At 41.0% G+C, this 16,870-nt stretch overlaps 1 protein-coding gene across 1 annotated transcript in view; it reads right to left on the reverse strand.

Moving 5' to 3' along the window:
- Positions 1 to 705: 705 nt before the first annotated feature.
- The window catches only part of PLEKHA8 (pleckstrin homology domain containing A8), a 30,775-nt gene continuing 14,610 nt past the window's right edge, over positions 706 to 16,870 (reverse strand). Inside the window, exons 5-13 of the mRNA XM_031057656.1 lie at positions 16,508 to 16,548; positions 15,675 to 15,832; positions 13,078 to 13,237; positions 12,583 to 12,668; positions 11,899 to 11,957; positions 10,520 to 10,650; positions 9,963 to 10,033; positions 8,671 to 8,732; positions 706 to 7,758 (exon numbers count right to left, since the gene is read on the reverse strand). Of these exons, the coding sequence (XP_030913516.1) occupies positions 7,561 to 7,758; positions 8,671 to 8,732; positions 9,963 to 10,033; positions 10,520 to 10,650; positions 11,899 to 11,957; positions 12,583 to 12,668; positions 13,078 to 13,237; positions 15,675 to 15,832; positions 16,508 to 16,548 (966 nt within the window). The 3' untranslated portion in view covers positions 706 to 7,560. The remainder of the gene's footprint in view (positions 7,759 to 8,670; positions 8,733 to 9,962; positions 10,034 to 10,519; positions 10,651 to 11,898; positions 11,958 to 12,582; positions 12,669 to 13,077; positions 13,238 to 15,674; positions 15,833 to 16,507; positions 16,549 to 16,870) is intronic.

A 16,870-nucleotide genomic window follows, 5' to 3' on the forward strand; every position in this document is an offset into this window, starting at 1 on the left:
AGGTGACACTTGCCTGGGAGGTATCTTTTTGTGCGTGGGATTTCTACCAGAACATGTCTGTGCAGGGCTGCTGGTCTGTGTTTGGCTGTTCAGGAGATTGAGGCAGTTTGCAGAAGGGACTGACAACTCACATTCAGCCCTTGCTGAAGCAAATACAACTCCTGGCTTTTGCAAGGATGATGCTCTGGGGCCAGCTGCAATTAGGAGGGTTCAGAATCTCTCCTGAATCCCATGGGAGACAGCAGCTCTGGCTGAGCAGTGCTGCTGCATTGGGATATGTGCAGCCCATCCCACCCCTGCAACACGGCTGGGTAGGCAAGAGCTCTTCTGCAGCTGAGAAAATGCTTCTGCCACAGCCCAGCTCTCTGCCTGGCTGTTGCCATTAAACAGAGAGACTTGTCCTTGCTAGAGTGACACGACTGGGTATCACAGATCTGCTGTCAGATCCATGCTGTCTTCAGATGGAGAAAGAAAAGAGAGAGGAAAGGGATATGTTCCACGCAGGTTAAGAAGCGCCAGTTCTTACCTGCATCTCGAGTTGACCCCACAGGAGTTGCTGAAGTGTCTGAAATCTCTATGTAAGAGATTCAAGTCCAAGGACAAATAATCCATGCAATTTGAAAATACACATTCCTCTCACCCTGCCCAGCTGGGTTTTGTAAATACAATCTTCCCATATTTACACTGGCTAAGGATCCACAACCATGAACCAGACACAGCTTTTATTCTCACAGTCTGAACAGGCTTCATGTGTGTTAACATTCTTCATACAAAGATACATACAGGCAGTTTCTGTCAACCAGAAACATACTGGTTTCAACTGTTCACACAGTAACCATAACAAATGGAGTCCTGAAGAGCACTTTAGGCCCTATATTGTAATAAAAGAAACAAAATCCATGCAAGGAGAAAACGAGATTTAAAAACATGCTTATTTAAAATAAGTTTATTATAATGAAATAATATAAAAGTCTGTCAAAGTCTTAAAAACGCTCCAAAAGAAGAGACAGACACTGTATGATTTGAGAGATGATGCAGACTGGAAACTTCAGAGTATTTCTGACTGAACTGCTTATGGCAGCACACTTTGTGCAAAGCTTACATAGAGAGAGGTGATTTGGGGGGCACGAACAAGCCCTTAGAATTCAGTAAATTTAAAGTGTGAGGCAATATACCTTCTCCTTGTCTTTAAATGTATTTCAGTATGTATATGTTTTAGTATGCAAAGTAAGGCTTACATTAAGCTTAGCTTGACATTGATAAAAATGTATGCCCAAAACTGGCTTGAAAAAAAGAAAATAGGAAAGGAAACCATAAAAGCAAGCTGCCTTGGTTTTCAGTTTAATTATTGTATTCTGGAATGCAATTTACTCACATAGTTTCAAGTAGACATAAATCTCAAACTTTCAACATGGCTTTAAATAAAGGAATCAATAACTTTTGGACACCTTGAATGCTGAAATGCAAAAGAAAGTTGACATACTTAGTGTTAAGCAGAAATAAGGAAATGAAAACAAGGAAGTTTCATGTTTAAAAAACCCAGCTTTAGCACATCTGAAGTATGTGGGGGGGAAATCTTACACCAAGAAAGGGATATTAAAAATGACAATCTAAGACTGCATTTTGAAGAACTGCATGCCAGTGGGATGGTGCACGTGTAAGTGAAGCATACGCCTATGTCATAACTTCAAAGCAAGTGCTTTAATCCTTGTGTCAACTGTGAGCAGGATCAGCTATGGCCTGGGTTTGCTCAGAGCCAGTAAGTGCACCCCTCCTGCACAAGGGACGTTTCATATTGCTTGGAGCAAGCAGAAGTTTGCAGGATTTATTCACCAGGGGGCTACAGAAGGCATCAACAAGGCATGAATTCAGTTATTTCACACAGCTTTTTTTGGTTTGTTTTGTTATCTGCACTATGCAGGCAAGAGGAGAGAAATAAGTACTAACTAAAGCAACAAAATGAAACAACAAAACCAAAAAACTTTGTGCTTTCATTCCTATGAGGCAGAACACCCAAGTCTGAAATGCCCCAATTTACACTGCCTGCCAAAGAATTAATTTCTGAATATCTGAGTTTATATCTGCATGCCTTGTAAAACATCCTGCTTTGCTCTGACAGCAACAGCTTTCATAGCAAAGCAGATGACAATGGATAAAAAGGAAAGACCAGGTGGGGAAAAAGGTCAAGACAGCCAGGTAGGAACAGGCTAATGATCTTCCCTGGTGTCTGAAAGGCAGTTTAAGCTTCCCTAAAGGTTATCACAAAAGCTGAAGTGACAATGAAGAGTTAGAAGGTACAGCATATGGACATATGTAGCACTTTTTTCTATAATGGCCCACACCCCTTTCCCAAAGCAGGCTGCAAACACCTGGGGCAGGTTTTGGGCATACTTTTTACATGTCCAACCAACTAAGCAACACCTTTCAAACTAGGAAAGATTTCGAAAGCAAACAGCTGTAACTTAAATCCTGATGATGCTTTACAAAAAGCTTTCAAGTGAAGGTACATGGCCCTTAACTTTAAATGCATCTGTAAAAGGGAGATCCACAGCACAACAGTGCCAAGATGGGATGTTTCAATGACTCATTATGTTTACACTGAAGCATTTGAGTACACAATTCATATTCTACAATTGTAATGACACAGAACTTCAACATGGAACTGAGTATGGTGACTTCAAATAGCAGAGAGGACTCCAGAACACAGCTTGTTTAAAAAGAAGAAAAGAAAAAAAAAAAAAAAACACTAAATAACAAAAAAAAATAAAACAATCTGATTGCTAAGCAGAACTCGACTGAAATTGAGAGCTCTGCATTGATGTCAATGACATTATATAACAAAGATGTGTTCATGATCTCTATTCAAATATGCTGTGATTATTCAGTACTAGATAGCACTTCTATCAGATTGCTTTGGGATTTACCATGTCTCAGCAAGGATGCACACTGTACAGACACTGCCTGTCTCATATGCTCTATCAGACTTCTACACTCAGCTATACTAACTTCACAAAAAGCAGCCTTACTCCCCCCTAGGTAAGGCTGTGATTACTCTTATTTCACCTTGGGTAAGTAAAATCCCTGAGAATATGCAACTGTCAGACATTGAAGGAAACAGCCAAAAGCATTTCTAAAGGAAAGGGATGCAAACCTTCAGACTATGGCAACTCAAGAAAGCAAAGCAGTTCATGTGAAGTACAGACAGCCAGGGTGCTGTTATCTGAGAGTCATGTGGATGTCTATCAGTGTGCAGGTCAGTTGTTCATAAATGTCAGCCATTAAAAAAAACATAACAAAGAAAACAATCCTAACTAATCAACGAAACAAAGAGATGAAACAGAAAACACTGACCTTCTCTCCAATTCTAAATTTGAAGGCCAAAAATTAGTTGCTTGTTCTCTACAATTATTCTAATGCCATCCTCTCTGCTTGCCAAACTGACACCACAGAAAAAGACAGTGAGCTGTCCATCAGTGCATTTGCTTCCACTTGGTCATGGTCTACTACATCCTGAGAAGTGTAACTTGGAGTTCAGCTCTGCAACATGCTGCATGGGTTTCTTTCTCAGCGGTGGTTTGACTGCAAAGATAGCATTCAGAAGTCTTAGAAGTGCTCAACGCCCTGCAAGAGCAGTGCATGGAGAAGTGCAAGTTTTGAAGGCAAGGAGACCTTGCTCAGTTCATTCTCTGCAAGGCCCCTGTTTAACAACAAGCACAGAGGGGTCTCCTGGAGCCACGGTCTCCTAAAAACGTTCTCAAGCACCAATTCCAGAGTTCAGAAAAAACAACTTCACATAAAACAGCAAGATGAGAAAGCCTGCTCTGAGGCAGGATGCCATGCTGATTAGAGAATATGTAACGTGGAACACTCTCCTTGCTTGTTGGACGAAAGAAGAATGGTAGAACTTAGTAACTGGAGCTAGTGGCCCAATGAAGCTGTTCTTTGCTACAAAATAAAGCCTCCTGACTTTTTGAAACAAATTTTGCATCTGATGCACACCCAACAAACTAGTGGTTCTCCTGCTAGTTAAAAAACAAACCAAAACAAAACAGAAACCTCAAAAATACCTCCAGACACTCTGATCTGAATATACTTTCCTACTACTGGAAAAACTCAGAGCAAAAAGGAATTCAATTTTTTTTCGTGATCTGACAGTTAATTTCTAGAGAAGAGGGATCTCTTCCTGATCTTCCCATAACCTAGCTGATATTTTGTGGAAATGTGGTCTCCATTATCTTTCCAGACCATTCAGCTAAAAACTGTTACAGTGAAGTAACAGAACAGCTGAAAACCGTGAGGAAACTACACAGGGTGGAAAGTTGGTTGTTCTCCTACAGGAGTGGTTTCTTTGGACTCATGCTTAGAAGCAGCAGACAACCAAATTCCAAAAGCTCTTGGCTTCATTTTTAGTACTGTGAGTAGTGAAATAATTGAATAGAGCTTTGGTCAAAAGTTTTGACTTTGTACTCACACACATACTTAATTTAAGAAAATCCATAAAACCTGATTCCTTCTGATCCCTCTCAAGTTCCTATGAACTACAGATGGGTAAATCTCAGAGAAGATGACAGAGCAAGAAGATACACTATTTAAACAGTCTCCTGGGAATCTGGAGAGATGTCAGCTGACTGGAAGCTGGCAAGCATTGTCCTGATTTTCAAGAAGGGGAAGAAGAAGGGCCCTGGAAATTATAGGCCTGTCAGCCTCATTTCAGTGCCAGGTAAAATCATGGGAAGGACCATTCTGGGAGGTATTGAAAAACACCTGAAAGACAATGCAGTCATTGGTCACAGTCAGCACAGCTTCATGAGAGGGAAGTCCTGATTGTCAAAACTGATTTCCTTCTACGACAGCCCACTTAGTTACTTAGGAAAACCAGCTGATCTTTTTGGACTTCAGCAAAGCTTTTAACACTCTCACAGTAACCTTCTGGACAAAATGACCAGCACACAGCTCAATAACCATGTTACATGATCAGTGAGCAACTGGCTCATGGGCTGGGCACAAATGGTAGTGACTCATCAGGCTGATGTGCTGCCCCTAGTGGAGTTCCACATGGCTCTATCCTTGGCCCTGTGCTTTTCAACATCTTCATAAATGACTTGGACACAGGACTGGAAGGGATGCTAAGTAAGTTTGCCAACAACACCAAATTGGGAGGAGCTAAACTAAGATTCCCTTGAGGGCAGGGAGGCCCTGCAGAGAGACCCTGAAGAATTGGAGAGGGGCAATCACCAAATGCATGAAGTTTAGCAAGGGCAAGCACCAGATTCTGCACCTGGGACAGGACAGTCCAGATTGTGTGCACACACAGGAATGAGATGCTGGAGAGCAGCACTGCAGAGAGCTCAGGGAGTCCTGGTTGATGGCAAGCTGAATCTGAGTCAGCAGTGCCCTGGCAGCCAAGAGGGCCAGCCCTGTCCCGGGGGGCAGACACAGCATCATCAGCCAGGCAAGGGAAGGGATTGTCCTGCTCTGCTCTGAGCTGGGGTGGCCTCACTTTGAGAGCTGGGGGCAGTTTTGGGTGCCACAATATTAAAAACCCATTAAGCTGTCAGAGAACGCCCAAAGGAGGGCCACAAGCACGGTGAAGGGTCTGGAGGAGAAGCCTTATGAGGAGGTCACTTGGTTTGATCAGCCTGGAGAAGGGAGACTGAGGGGAGACCTCATTGTGGTCTCCAACATCCTCATGAAGATGAGTGGAAGCAGAGGAACAGACACTGATCTCTTCACTCTCATGACCAATGACAGGATTCAAGGAAATTACATGAAGCTGAGTCAGGGGAGGTTTAGGTTGGATACCAGGTAAAGGCTTTTCACCCAGAGGGGACTGGAAACTGGAATAAGCTCCCCAGGTAAATGGTCACTGAGCCCATCTGAGTTCAAGTAGCTTTCGGACAATGCTCTCAGGCACATGGTGGGATTCTTGGGGTGTCCTGTGCAGGGGTAGGAGTTGGGTTTGATGATCCTGACCCCTTGGGTCTCTTCCAACACAGCACATTCTATGACTCCATGAATGTCTAATTTAGAGTCCTGGTATCTTTCTTTATACAGTAAGTTTGATGTTGGCCTTTTCTTCAAGTATCACATGCTTTTCTTAAAGCTCACAATGCTAAGCTCTTTAGAAAGGATCAAGTATTCAGTGTGCAGAGGCTCCTGTCACAGAGCAATGCAGGGCAGCAGGTCTGCAGTACATTCATTTTACTAACAACACTGGTTTTAGCCTAGCAAAAGCCAGCACTACTTCTGTGAGTATGGCAACACTGCCTTGTGTATTTATGAAAACTTACTAATTCTAAGTACCTCACTAGCAGAGTCTTCACCACTCCTGCACATGAGTTAAACTCAGCTCTTTGTACAAAGCCATCTGAAGCCCAAGGTCAACACAGAGAGACCTGGTTATGCCTTGGGAGTCCTAATTCACAGACAGCCTTCTGGTTGGTCATCAACACAACTAGAAATTCTGTTGCTAACCAGCTAAAAGGAGTTCTTCATTATTTTTAACAGCAGCAATGCTGACGAACACGTTTTTATCTGTGTCAGCAAAATGGGAAAAGGGAGAAATCTTTCTTAATTTTTAGTCACTTCTAAGTAATTTCAAAATTCAAGATTTGTAATTGGTCCCATGTTTAATAGCTCCATCACAAATTTTAGCTTCCCCTATACTTTATTCATTTCATGTCTACTTGCATGATGTTTCTGCCCATAATGACAGTCTAGGAAGGATTTTAATGACATCTGCTTTTCAAACTGCTAGCTGTACTCAACTTAAAAGCAAGTATTACAGTTTTGCATGAATTTGATTCAAGAAACCCCTAAAACACAAACGGTTTATACGGCAGGGAAGCCACAGCATGTACTGGGAGCTGGTCAGAGAACACAACATCCTGTTTCAAAGGCTAGACCTTGGGGCCACTCAGACCACCAGCCACATACACCTGTGGTGAAGATCTCTGTAATATTTGAACTAAAATGTTTATTTAATTTAATAAATATTTATGTAATGCAAATATATTATTTGCATTAAAGAGCTTCAACCCAAATTGAGGGACAAACCACATTATAAGCTGGTGTTTAGCTGTCCTTCTCTTCTGCTATCAGGGTAACAATAACTCTCACTATCCTCCTACACCATGGCAGGGAGTGGGCACAGGGAATGGGAGAGTCAGAGGCAGCAGCACTTGCCTGGGTGCCAAGTGGTGACACAACAGCTCTGCTGCATGAGCAGGTCTCTCCTTAGGTACAGCAGCAAAGGCCAAATTCTGCTCTGTTACTTTTATGAGGTGAAGAGAAGAGGAGGTGCACAGGCAGAAGAGAAACAGTCAAAAACATTCACCACGGACATAGTTATGATCCAAAGAGAGACAGTACCTCTGCATTTAAATGCAACATAAGCATACTGAAAAGATAAAAATGACACATACCCTTCCCCCAAAACACTCAACACCTTTCCCACTTGAAAAGATACAATGAACAGAAATGATGTCCCAAAACCAAAATGGAAGGAATCTTTGTTAATAGACACAGTCCCTGAATTTTTAAGATGTGGTCTTGCTGTAGTTATACCACCTCATCTGACTCCAAACCATGTACTTCATAGAGAGTGTCCAAGATATTTAGCTGCTTTTCCATGGCTGGTAAGTAAATGTTGAGGTCCCTCTGCATTCCTTTGTAAAATGTTTCTTCCTGAGGATCGCACTCATCTACAGACAGAGCTGCCACAAAATCTTCATACGTTGGAGCTGCCCTTAAAGCTAACTGGGAGAGGAAACAAAGCTTTTAGATTTGCAACACAGAATGGGAAAAGAAATACAATTAAAGCCTTGGAAAACTTCTAAGACTTCCCTCTTGGCATTTAGACTGCATAGCTTCAATTTAATCACGTGTACATGCATATATTGAGAATTTTAACTAGAAGGGAGGTTAACTTTATAAAATATTATTTTTTATTATTATTTTTGTGTAGATCCCCAGTTAAAGACATCTTCAGAGATGCTAGACTTTTAGAAAGTGTCTGTGTATCATATTTTGTATAAATAAATTGAGCACATCAGAAATCAATTAAATACAAACTCCAAATAAAATATAGTTAGTTAGGGGAGCTCCCAATCCAGTGTTACACACCATCACCAATTCTCAAGAAGTTATTTAGAAAGCTCTCTCCAATTCTGCTCCTCTCAAAGTCATGTTTGCCTGGATGAGGTCTTCCTTTTTCCTTTCGTAATTTCAGTGGTAATTTTCCAATGACAGACACAAGGGGGAGCTGCCAGACTGGACGAAAAATTTCCTCTATCCAACTCCCCACACACGCTGTGCTAACCCTGTCTGAATGATCTTCATATTCAAAGAGAGATCAATCTTCAAAAAAGCAACCTCAAAACCTCTTTTCTTCATTTAATAGCCCTGCAAAACTGTGCTCAAAAGCAAATAATTAAAAAATTGTGCATGCAAGTAAAATCTGCCCGTTTCATCTCTAGAAATAAGGCTGCATCCTGAAAGTCCAGTACTGAACATAGTGAAAGCCACAATCCTCAGTTTGAAAATAAGGTCTGGCAAAGGAATCTATTCATTTTAATACTTAGAATTTTAACACAGTTTATTAATTACACACAATATAAGATCACAAGGACAAGACCCTCAGCTCTGTCAGCAGCCAAGATAAATACTCACAGCGAAGACCCCGCGGACAACCCAACCATGGTGCTGCCGTAATGTCTTTCCATAAGCATTGTCTTAAAGGAAAAAAAAAATAATCAAGAGATAGATGTATGGTAGTTCACAAAGAGAACACAGAGCTTAGAGATGACTATTCAAGGGTATATTCTTGCTACTCATGTAAATAATGGCTGTTTCTGAGTAGACTGAAAGGAGATGACAGATTAGGGATTTCTGCACTGGGGTCTCAGCTCCCCTGTCAAATCTCCTTCAACTCATCCACAGCAAGTAAGTGTTCCAACAGACAGGAAGACTAATGCAAAGTCTAAGAAAATACTGTATGGAGTGAAATTCCAACAGTAAACCAAAGCTGCAGTGGTGGTACAGATATAGAAGAGCTTTTCAGGGGAAGAAAGGAAATGAAAAAGTACAAAAAACCAGCAGCATGACTCTGCTGCAGACACAGACCAATTCAAGAACAAGTTCAGTGCTGAACCCTTCAGACTCAGAAGGTCAAATAAGTGCCTAATCACTTTCCATGGTGTTTAATACCCATATATGGGAGCAATGTATTTACAGCCCCACTTCCAAGAGCTGCTACACATTTCAGTGTAGTAGTTCTTTTTACTAATCTTATAAGGCAACTGCTTCACTGTGTAAAAGAAGATTATATAAAAAGCTTTAAAAAAGCTGTTTTGAAGTTGGTTTAAAGGATTATTACAACATTATACTGCATGCATATAGAGAGGGTCTTGCCCAGGAGCAACCAAGCCAAGTCTAAGAGAAGTTGGTATTTTGTTTTGTACTTACTGTGGCCAGTAGCTCGACAAAGAAAGTGTCAGAAATTGTGTACTTGGAAAAAAATCCTTCTTCTTTGTTACAACCTCCCTACTAATTCATGCAGGCAATTCACAGCCAAATTGGCAAAGTGGTGATTTCCAAGAATGATGGCCAATCACACAGGGAATTAGAAAACTAACAAAACAGCAATTATACATTTGGGAGAGCTCCCACTGCAAACCAGTAGAGAAATTTGAATGAGTCAAAGCACTTGACTGTCTCCTCTGCCAAAAGTATGCCAATTAAAGGAATCTTTATTTGCTAATGAATTGACATTTACCAGTTATCTAGTAACCCATCTCAAAGCAGCCATTTTAAAAAACTGCAGTTTTCAAAAATGTTATGTCTTAGAGATCACTTTCCTCATCAGCCACTGAAGAAAAGAAGACACAGGTTCTAAACAAGAAGGAAAGCAGCCAAGTATGTGAATTTAGAAGTAGACAAAGAACAAAGCAATTGGTACTTACTCAGAGCTGTTTGGATATTCTTCTCCCCATTCTTCACTTCTGTCAAAAACCCTTTCAAGAACTTTAAACCTCTGCCAGGATAAACCCATGAAATAAAAAGAAACCATGTGTATAAGAAAGTAATCCAAAGTATAACAAAGCCCCCAACGTTGCAATACAACTCCAAAGTGCAATAAAAGTCAGTATTAAGGAGTCAATTTCAATCTGAACAAAATTGTAGCCACCTCCTCCAGCCTCTCTCCCAGTCCAAGGGAAAAACACTGCTAAACATTTCTGCTGCAGCTTGAAATCATCTGCTTGATGCCCTAGCCAAGTCAGTCATTCACTCTAACTTCACTTTTACAGGAAAAAAGTTTGCCTGCAATGTTTTTCTCAGGCCTTTGGGCAAAGTTGCAGTGATACAGCCACAGAAAGCACATTAATCTTGAAGCTGGCCAGTTTGGATTGATGGAGCCTGTGGGAAGTAACCAGCCTGCCCCACATACATAAGACTGCACTGGTGAGAGGCCCTTCATGGCACCAGCAGTTCACAGTGAAGGTAGCTAGAAGGCCATTACCTTTTCAGCCACAGGAGAGCCTCTGTAGCAGAATTTCTTACTTGTGCTACACCTGCATTCACTTCATGGAGCACAATCTTCTGAAGGGTATCAAACTCTTCTTTGTTGGTTATAAATTTCTGGTTTATTTTCTGGAAAGAACATAATAGGCAAAGCTTTAGGTCTTTCAGGGCCCAACAGGGGCCTATACATTCCCAAGGATGTCACGCACTCCCCATGGCATGGCATGGCTGCTCTGACACACTGGGCATGCCATCCCAGGGCACACCCCAGACACATCCGGCTAACACAACCAAAATAAAACATCTCAGTCAAAAATTTACATGGGACCTACAATTTCTGTCCAACAAAATGCTTGAAGTTCCCATGACATCCTCCCCACTGGAGGAAAGGAGTTAATTCAAACTGCTCTTCAAGCAAAGTCCCATTTGCCCAGAGCTTCAACTACAAGCAAAATTTACCTTCTGACCACTGCAAACTCTCAATATTACATTTGGCAGTGCTCAGCATGCCTATGGTTTCCATTTATTCCCAAGCTTCTATACATAGCTCCTCATGCAAACATAAGAGACAATATTTAAAGGGCATACAAACAGATTTTTCTTCTACATTGAAGGAGTAGCTGCCTATCACTTAACAATAAATACTCTATGTTTTAGGTTTTGAAATAGCATTCTTTTCTCTTGCTATTTTCAGTCTTCCAGTGGCTACCTTCTATAAGATAAGCAACCAAAGAAATCTGATTGTATACAACATTCCTCAGCATACACTCAGAAGATACGTTTTGCTTTTATTTCTCTTTTCTTGAAAGAAAATGCTACAAAAAGTCTTGCTACATTGAACACATTTTGTCTCATAACCAGCATTTCAAAGGTTCTTGAAGGTTCTTCAGAAGGTACTTGAAGCTGCAAGAACTTCCAGAACAAGAACTAAGCTTGCATTTGCATGGGCTGCCCCAGTCTGCTGAGAAATTGCTTCTTAAACTGCTTCTCAATCCTACTTGATTGAGCAAAGGGGCTTTCCCCCCATCCCCTCCATTCGTTTTACAGGTTAAAGTCAACATTGCTAACATCACATCATGACTTATAACCTATACAGCTCAGGATCAAAGTCACATTCATTAGGTGTAACAGATGTTTTACTTGGCAGTCAATCAAGTATTTTATAAGTTTGCACACAAGTGGATTTATTAAACACAGCATGTACTGTCAGAACAGAATTAGGGGCATTTCAGTGTTTTAAGCTGACAGATGGTAACATTATCAAATATTAAATAACCTTCCAGCACTGACTCCTACCACAAAGATTCTGGAGCACTCATGTCTAAAGTAGATATTTTGTTTAAAAAACAAAAACTTGTGCTAGAAATAAGTTGTTACCTTGATGTTGCCTACAAAATCCATTTTAACTGGAGCAAAAACAGTTGGTCCCAGCTTGTCTAGGGAAAAAAAAGAGACATTTTAAAATTGTGTCTTTTTCCAGTTCTCATGCTATAGTAAAAATAACTTCATTTACTCATTTAACAAATGACAGGAAAATACTAAATGAATGACAAACCAATGTTTTTCTCTGGTGTAGAACTAATCCATCCCAGTTGCTAAAATATTCTGACCTACAGTTCAAGTCTTCTAAAGGCTGCATGCTCACAGGGCCACCACATCCACTAGATGCAGGGGTCAAGCTGGTGGGGGGCTGTGCTAGGTGAAGATCAAAGTCTTTGAAAAAATCAAATAGTGAGTACAAAAGAATCAAATAGATGGTGAGCTGTCAGCTGTACTAGACTGCAAGGCATCTATGCTGCTTTTTTGAGGGGGAGAAATCACTGCTCCATACAGACACCAAGATTGCCAAACAGCTTATAGGTGGATCCCATCTCAATGAGAGTGGATCCTCTTTAAAGCAGAGGGGTAAGAAACATGTTCTGGTACCAGTTAAACTGATTCTGCTTATACTGGTTCTATTATATCACTTTAGTGAAGAAACAAATTTTCCAACCCAACTGTTCCACCTTTGCTTGCTGCTAGCAGCAGTCAGAAGGAGTCAGAAGAAAAGAAGCTGCTTACCCAGAACAGGCACAATTGCATAACACGACTCCAGGAACTCCTCTGTTGGTATGCCCTCTTCCTCCCGAAGCTCAATATCACTGAACCTGGTGTCCAGGACAAGCAGAAAATATTGTTACTTTAACTATTCTTTTTATGTAACCTCCAAAAGCAAAATTAGATTTCCTGTCTGAGTTATTTGCATAGAGGGAAAACTTATAGGCATGAAACCACCAACATGGCTTTTGTTTTACTATGTTAAAGTAACTGACTGCAGAGAACACACACTGGGTGGTGTGCAAGCAAGGCCTGCAATTATAAACAAGGAAAAACCTCCCACTTAACTCTGTACAGCTATTTTTACAAAAGATATCTTCTTCCAATTACTGTGCTGTAGGCAGTCCTGTCATATAATCTCAGTAAATACAGCTTTACAGACAGAAAAGTCTTAAAAATAATTCAATTTAAGGCTTAACATAAAGTTGCAATAATCCTTTTAATAGAAATCTGTACTACCTATTGCTCATGACACTGAAGAAGGTAGGAGAATCATTTTCATTTCTTTCCTCCTCACACAGAGTCAATCCACTTAAAGAATTTTTTTCTGACTGCAGCATCTTGTGGGCACCACAGCCTTCTACAGCTTGCAGTTTGTCCTCCCCATCATCTTGAATGCCTAACATTTATAGGAAACAAAAGAAAAACAAAAAAACCCCCAGTTACATACACATATCGTTATTCCTTTTCATCAAAATGCCTTTCTATTTGAAGGAAGGCACTTGGATATCTGGATAATGCAAGTTTAAAAGCATCCCTGCCAGCACCACTGCAGGTTTGGTAGGTGCTCAGACCACATTTCAATCAGTCACCCCCCATTTCTTTTAATCAGATAGACCAAGCACCAGGCTGCAGTACAGGTGAACCCATACAACCTAAGCAAGGACAGTCTTGTGAGAAAGAAGAGCACTGAAGAAGCAGTTTGGTGCAGCAGGGAGCTGACTCATCTCCTTGAAAGGAAGATTACTTCTCACATGGTTGTAACTTTCCCAGTATTGCTGAAGTGCCAAAATGCATTTTCAAAAGCAAAAGAATAATAGCAACATGTTTACTCCTTCTGACAGGTAAGCAAATTGGCTGCTTAAATGGACACTTATATGATTATCAAAGGTTGCTATGTTCTCCCTGATTTCTGTAAATATCTTTAAAGTTTTCCAGAAAAAGATCCAGGTACATCTTCCCTACTGTGGTTAGTTTTATTTCTTCTTTGGGGCCAAGTACATCTGTTTCACATAAAGCACAAGGAAGACAAAGGAAAGACATAATCTTTCATATACATCCCATACATGGTAAGACCTTCGGACCTCATGGAGAGAACAAGTAAAGAAGGAAAAATGATTCACAGCATCTGCATCATAGAGGCCATAGCTACAGCACATCTTGCTGCCAGACTGTCAAACTAGCATCCAGAATTTCCCAGGGAACCTGTCTTTCCAGGAAAGGAATACTCTCAAGTGTCAGTGAGGATCAGAGAGAGACATGAAGCAGAACTGAGCTTCTGGCTGAAGGGATCAAGCTGCAAGGAACTCTTTTCCTCCAGGTGACAACTGAAAGCAGGCTTACGGCAGTGCCAATTAGTTGGAGAACCACTGAACAAACCTGGTGCTGGGTGAAAAGAAAACCCCTCATACCCACACCAGCCATTCTCCAGCCTCAGACATCACTGACATTCCCAAGCACAGTGTCTGCCAAGGAATGACAGAGGTTTGAGTGACGCCACTGATCTGTCCTTCACCAAGCCACATAGGCTGAGGAGTAGAGAAACAGCCCAGGTCTGCAGTGACACTGCAGGAGTGCTATGCAAAAACCCTGGGCCCTCTGAAATTTCAAACTCAAACACTGTAAGCCCTAAATGACAGAGAAATTTGCTATGGGACTTAAGTGCTCAAGCACTTTTAAAGACTAACTGCTCTTAAAAATGGGGAGAGGGAAGAAAAAGTATCTGAGGCAAGGCAGAGCTCTTGGGGTCAGAGGGAGCACCCAGGTACAGCCATCAGCAAGACAAAGCCCATGGACTGGCTGGGTCAGCCCATCCTCTATGGATGGCCTGCACATCCTAACTCCACCCCATATTGACAGCAAAACTCTGCAGCTCAAATATCTGAACCCAACTGGGGGTAGCCTTTTCTCTTTTGTGCACAGGAACCACAGTAGCTAAATGACTCCAAAAACTTGAATTAGTGTGATGTCCTTGCTTTAGTGCTGTTTTATTGATATTATGCTAGATGGTGTCATGTGTGTATTATTCTGCAGGAACTTGCCACATTATGTAGCACCAACCCCAAAATGGAAAAAACTCCAAAGAGAACCCGTAAGGGCAAAATGACTATCATCATTAACTTGGACTTAAAAACTTCTGCTGACTCACTGACTGCATACTTATGTTTTGGAAGAACAGCCAGGCAGAGAAAGCCACTGTTCAAGAACAGTACAGTCCATCCAACATGATGTGCAAAAATCATGTTACATGAATAGTTATCCAAATTAAGTTCAGCAGCCCTTAACAATACAAGCACATTGGAGGGAATTTTATACTGAATCAGTTCAACAGTATTTCACTGAAGTTGCACACAAATCTAACTTTCACACTATTGCTAAGATAAAGGAAGAAATAAGATGCTTTCTAGGATCTTAGTTGCAGAAAACATTTGTCAGAGCAATCAAGAGTGACTAAAAAAAAGTTCAAGCCCTCAGACATACACACAAAAGCTTCCACAGCCCGCTCTGACACTGCAGCCCTAATACTAGCAGGGAATGATGTGTCTGCCCACGGTGCACAGAGAGCCCAAGCCCTGTCAGGCTTCAATCTGCACCTGGAGAGCCTCAACTTGTCCAAAACCAAATTTTTGATCTCCTCCATTCAGTCCCAAGTTAGCCATCAGCAAAGGCAGCAGGAGCTATGCCAAGAAAACTTGCAAGAGGCAGTATCAGACTAAAAGACTGATATTTCCCTCTCCTGGGAGCCAGGGATCAGCAGTCTCACAAGGAGCCTACACCTTCCTTAATTTACACCTATAGAATAATCATTGTGGACAAAAGACTATGCATATACTCACCTGCCAAATCCTTTCCTACACAATCTTCAACATAAACATCACCAGCCCCCTCATTTGTTTCCAAGTTTAAACATTCCATGCTTTTAATAACTGCTTGTTCTTGATGGTTAACTTCTGCTTTTACACAGCCATTTTCACAGGGGTTCAATTCCACCTGCCTGAAGAAAGGGAAAGAATAATACTTGGTGCATAAAGCATTGCTAGGTAAGCTTCTTCCTGTGAACACACAAATAACAAGAGAAAAACAGCTGACAGAAGTCACAGGTTGCTCTGAGCAAAGAACTTGTCTAAAATAATAAGAAGAATGAGGCAGCTTTTTGCAGCAAAGAGGATTAAAGACTCAACCTCATCTTGCAGATTTCAAGTATATTTACAATGATCTTTATTAAAAAGGTACATAATAATACGATTACAGAAAAGAAAACTGCAGGCAGGTATTGTAACTTCTAGAATATCCCCTCATTAGTATTTTAAAATATACATCCTTGCCACCTACTCCAGGAATCAGTCTGCTCACCATCAATGATTTTTATGAGCTTATGGAGTGGAACCTAAAATGCAGGAAGGAGCACTGAAGTGGGAGAGAGTTGGCTGGTGACTGAGCAATAAGACACCAGGTGGACTGCAGAGAAAAATGAAAGGAAAAGGGCTGATACAGAAGAGACATGAAGTGGGATGAGCCAGATCCCTTTTGTTTCACCTGCTTCCAAGTAGGCAGCTCAGAGCAACACAATTCTGCCTGTATCCAGTAAGAGCAGATTAGCAATAAGGAAAGAACAGACACTACCAAACACAGATTAGAAAGAGACTGGCAGTAAATACTTCTATTATACCTTTCTGTTGAGGTGTGACTGGACAAGACAGAGTGCTTTACCTGAAAGATATGGAGGGGAGATAACATTGTTTAAAGCAAGAAGACTGTATCATGCTTCTCAAACTTCACATTTTATTAAACACAAGTTGGAGTCAGCAAAAAAACCCTCCCTAATTCTCTGACCTGGAGGCAGCATACAGACAAATGTGAAAATGGTGCTACATTATTACACCATTACAATATTGAAAATAAAAGAAGAAAAAAGAAAGAAAAAAAATCAGATTATTTCTTTCAGAAAGTAGTTAGCAACTGTCAAGTGAGACACCACACAGCATATGGAAGAGAAACAATGCAGTGAGCTTCCTTTGTAACATTTTCTTTA

Source organism: Geospiza fortis, unplaced genomic scaffold (assembly GCF_000277835.1).
Source record: "Geospiza fortis unplaced genomic scaffold, GeoFor_1.0 scaffold95, whole genome shotgun sequence".
NCBI classification, from domain to species: domain Eukaryota; kingdom Metazoa; phylum Chordata; class Aves; order Passeriformes; family Thraupidae; genus Geospiza; species Geospiza fortis.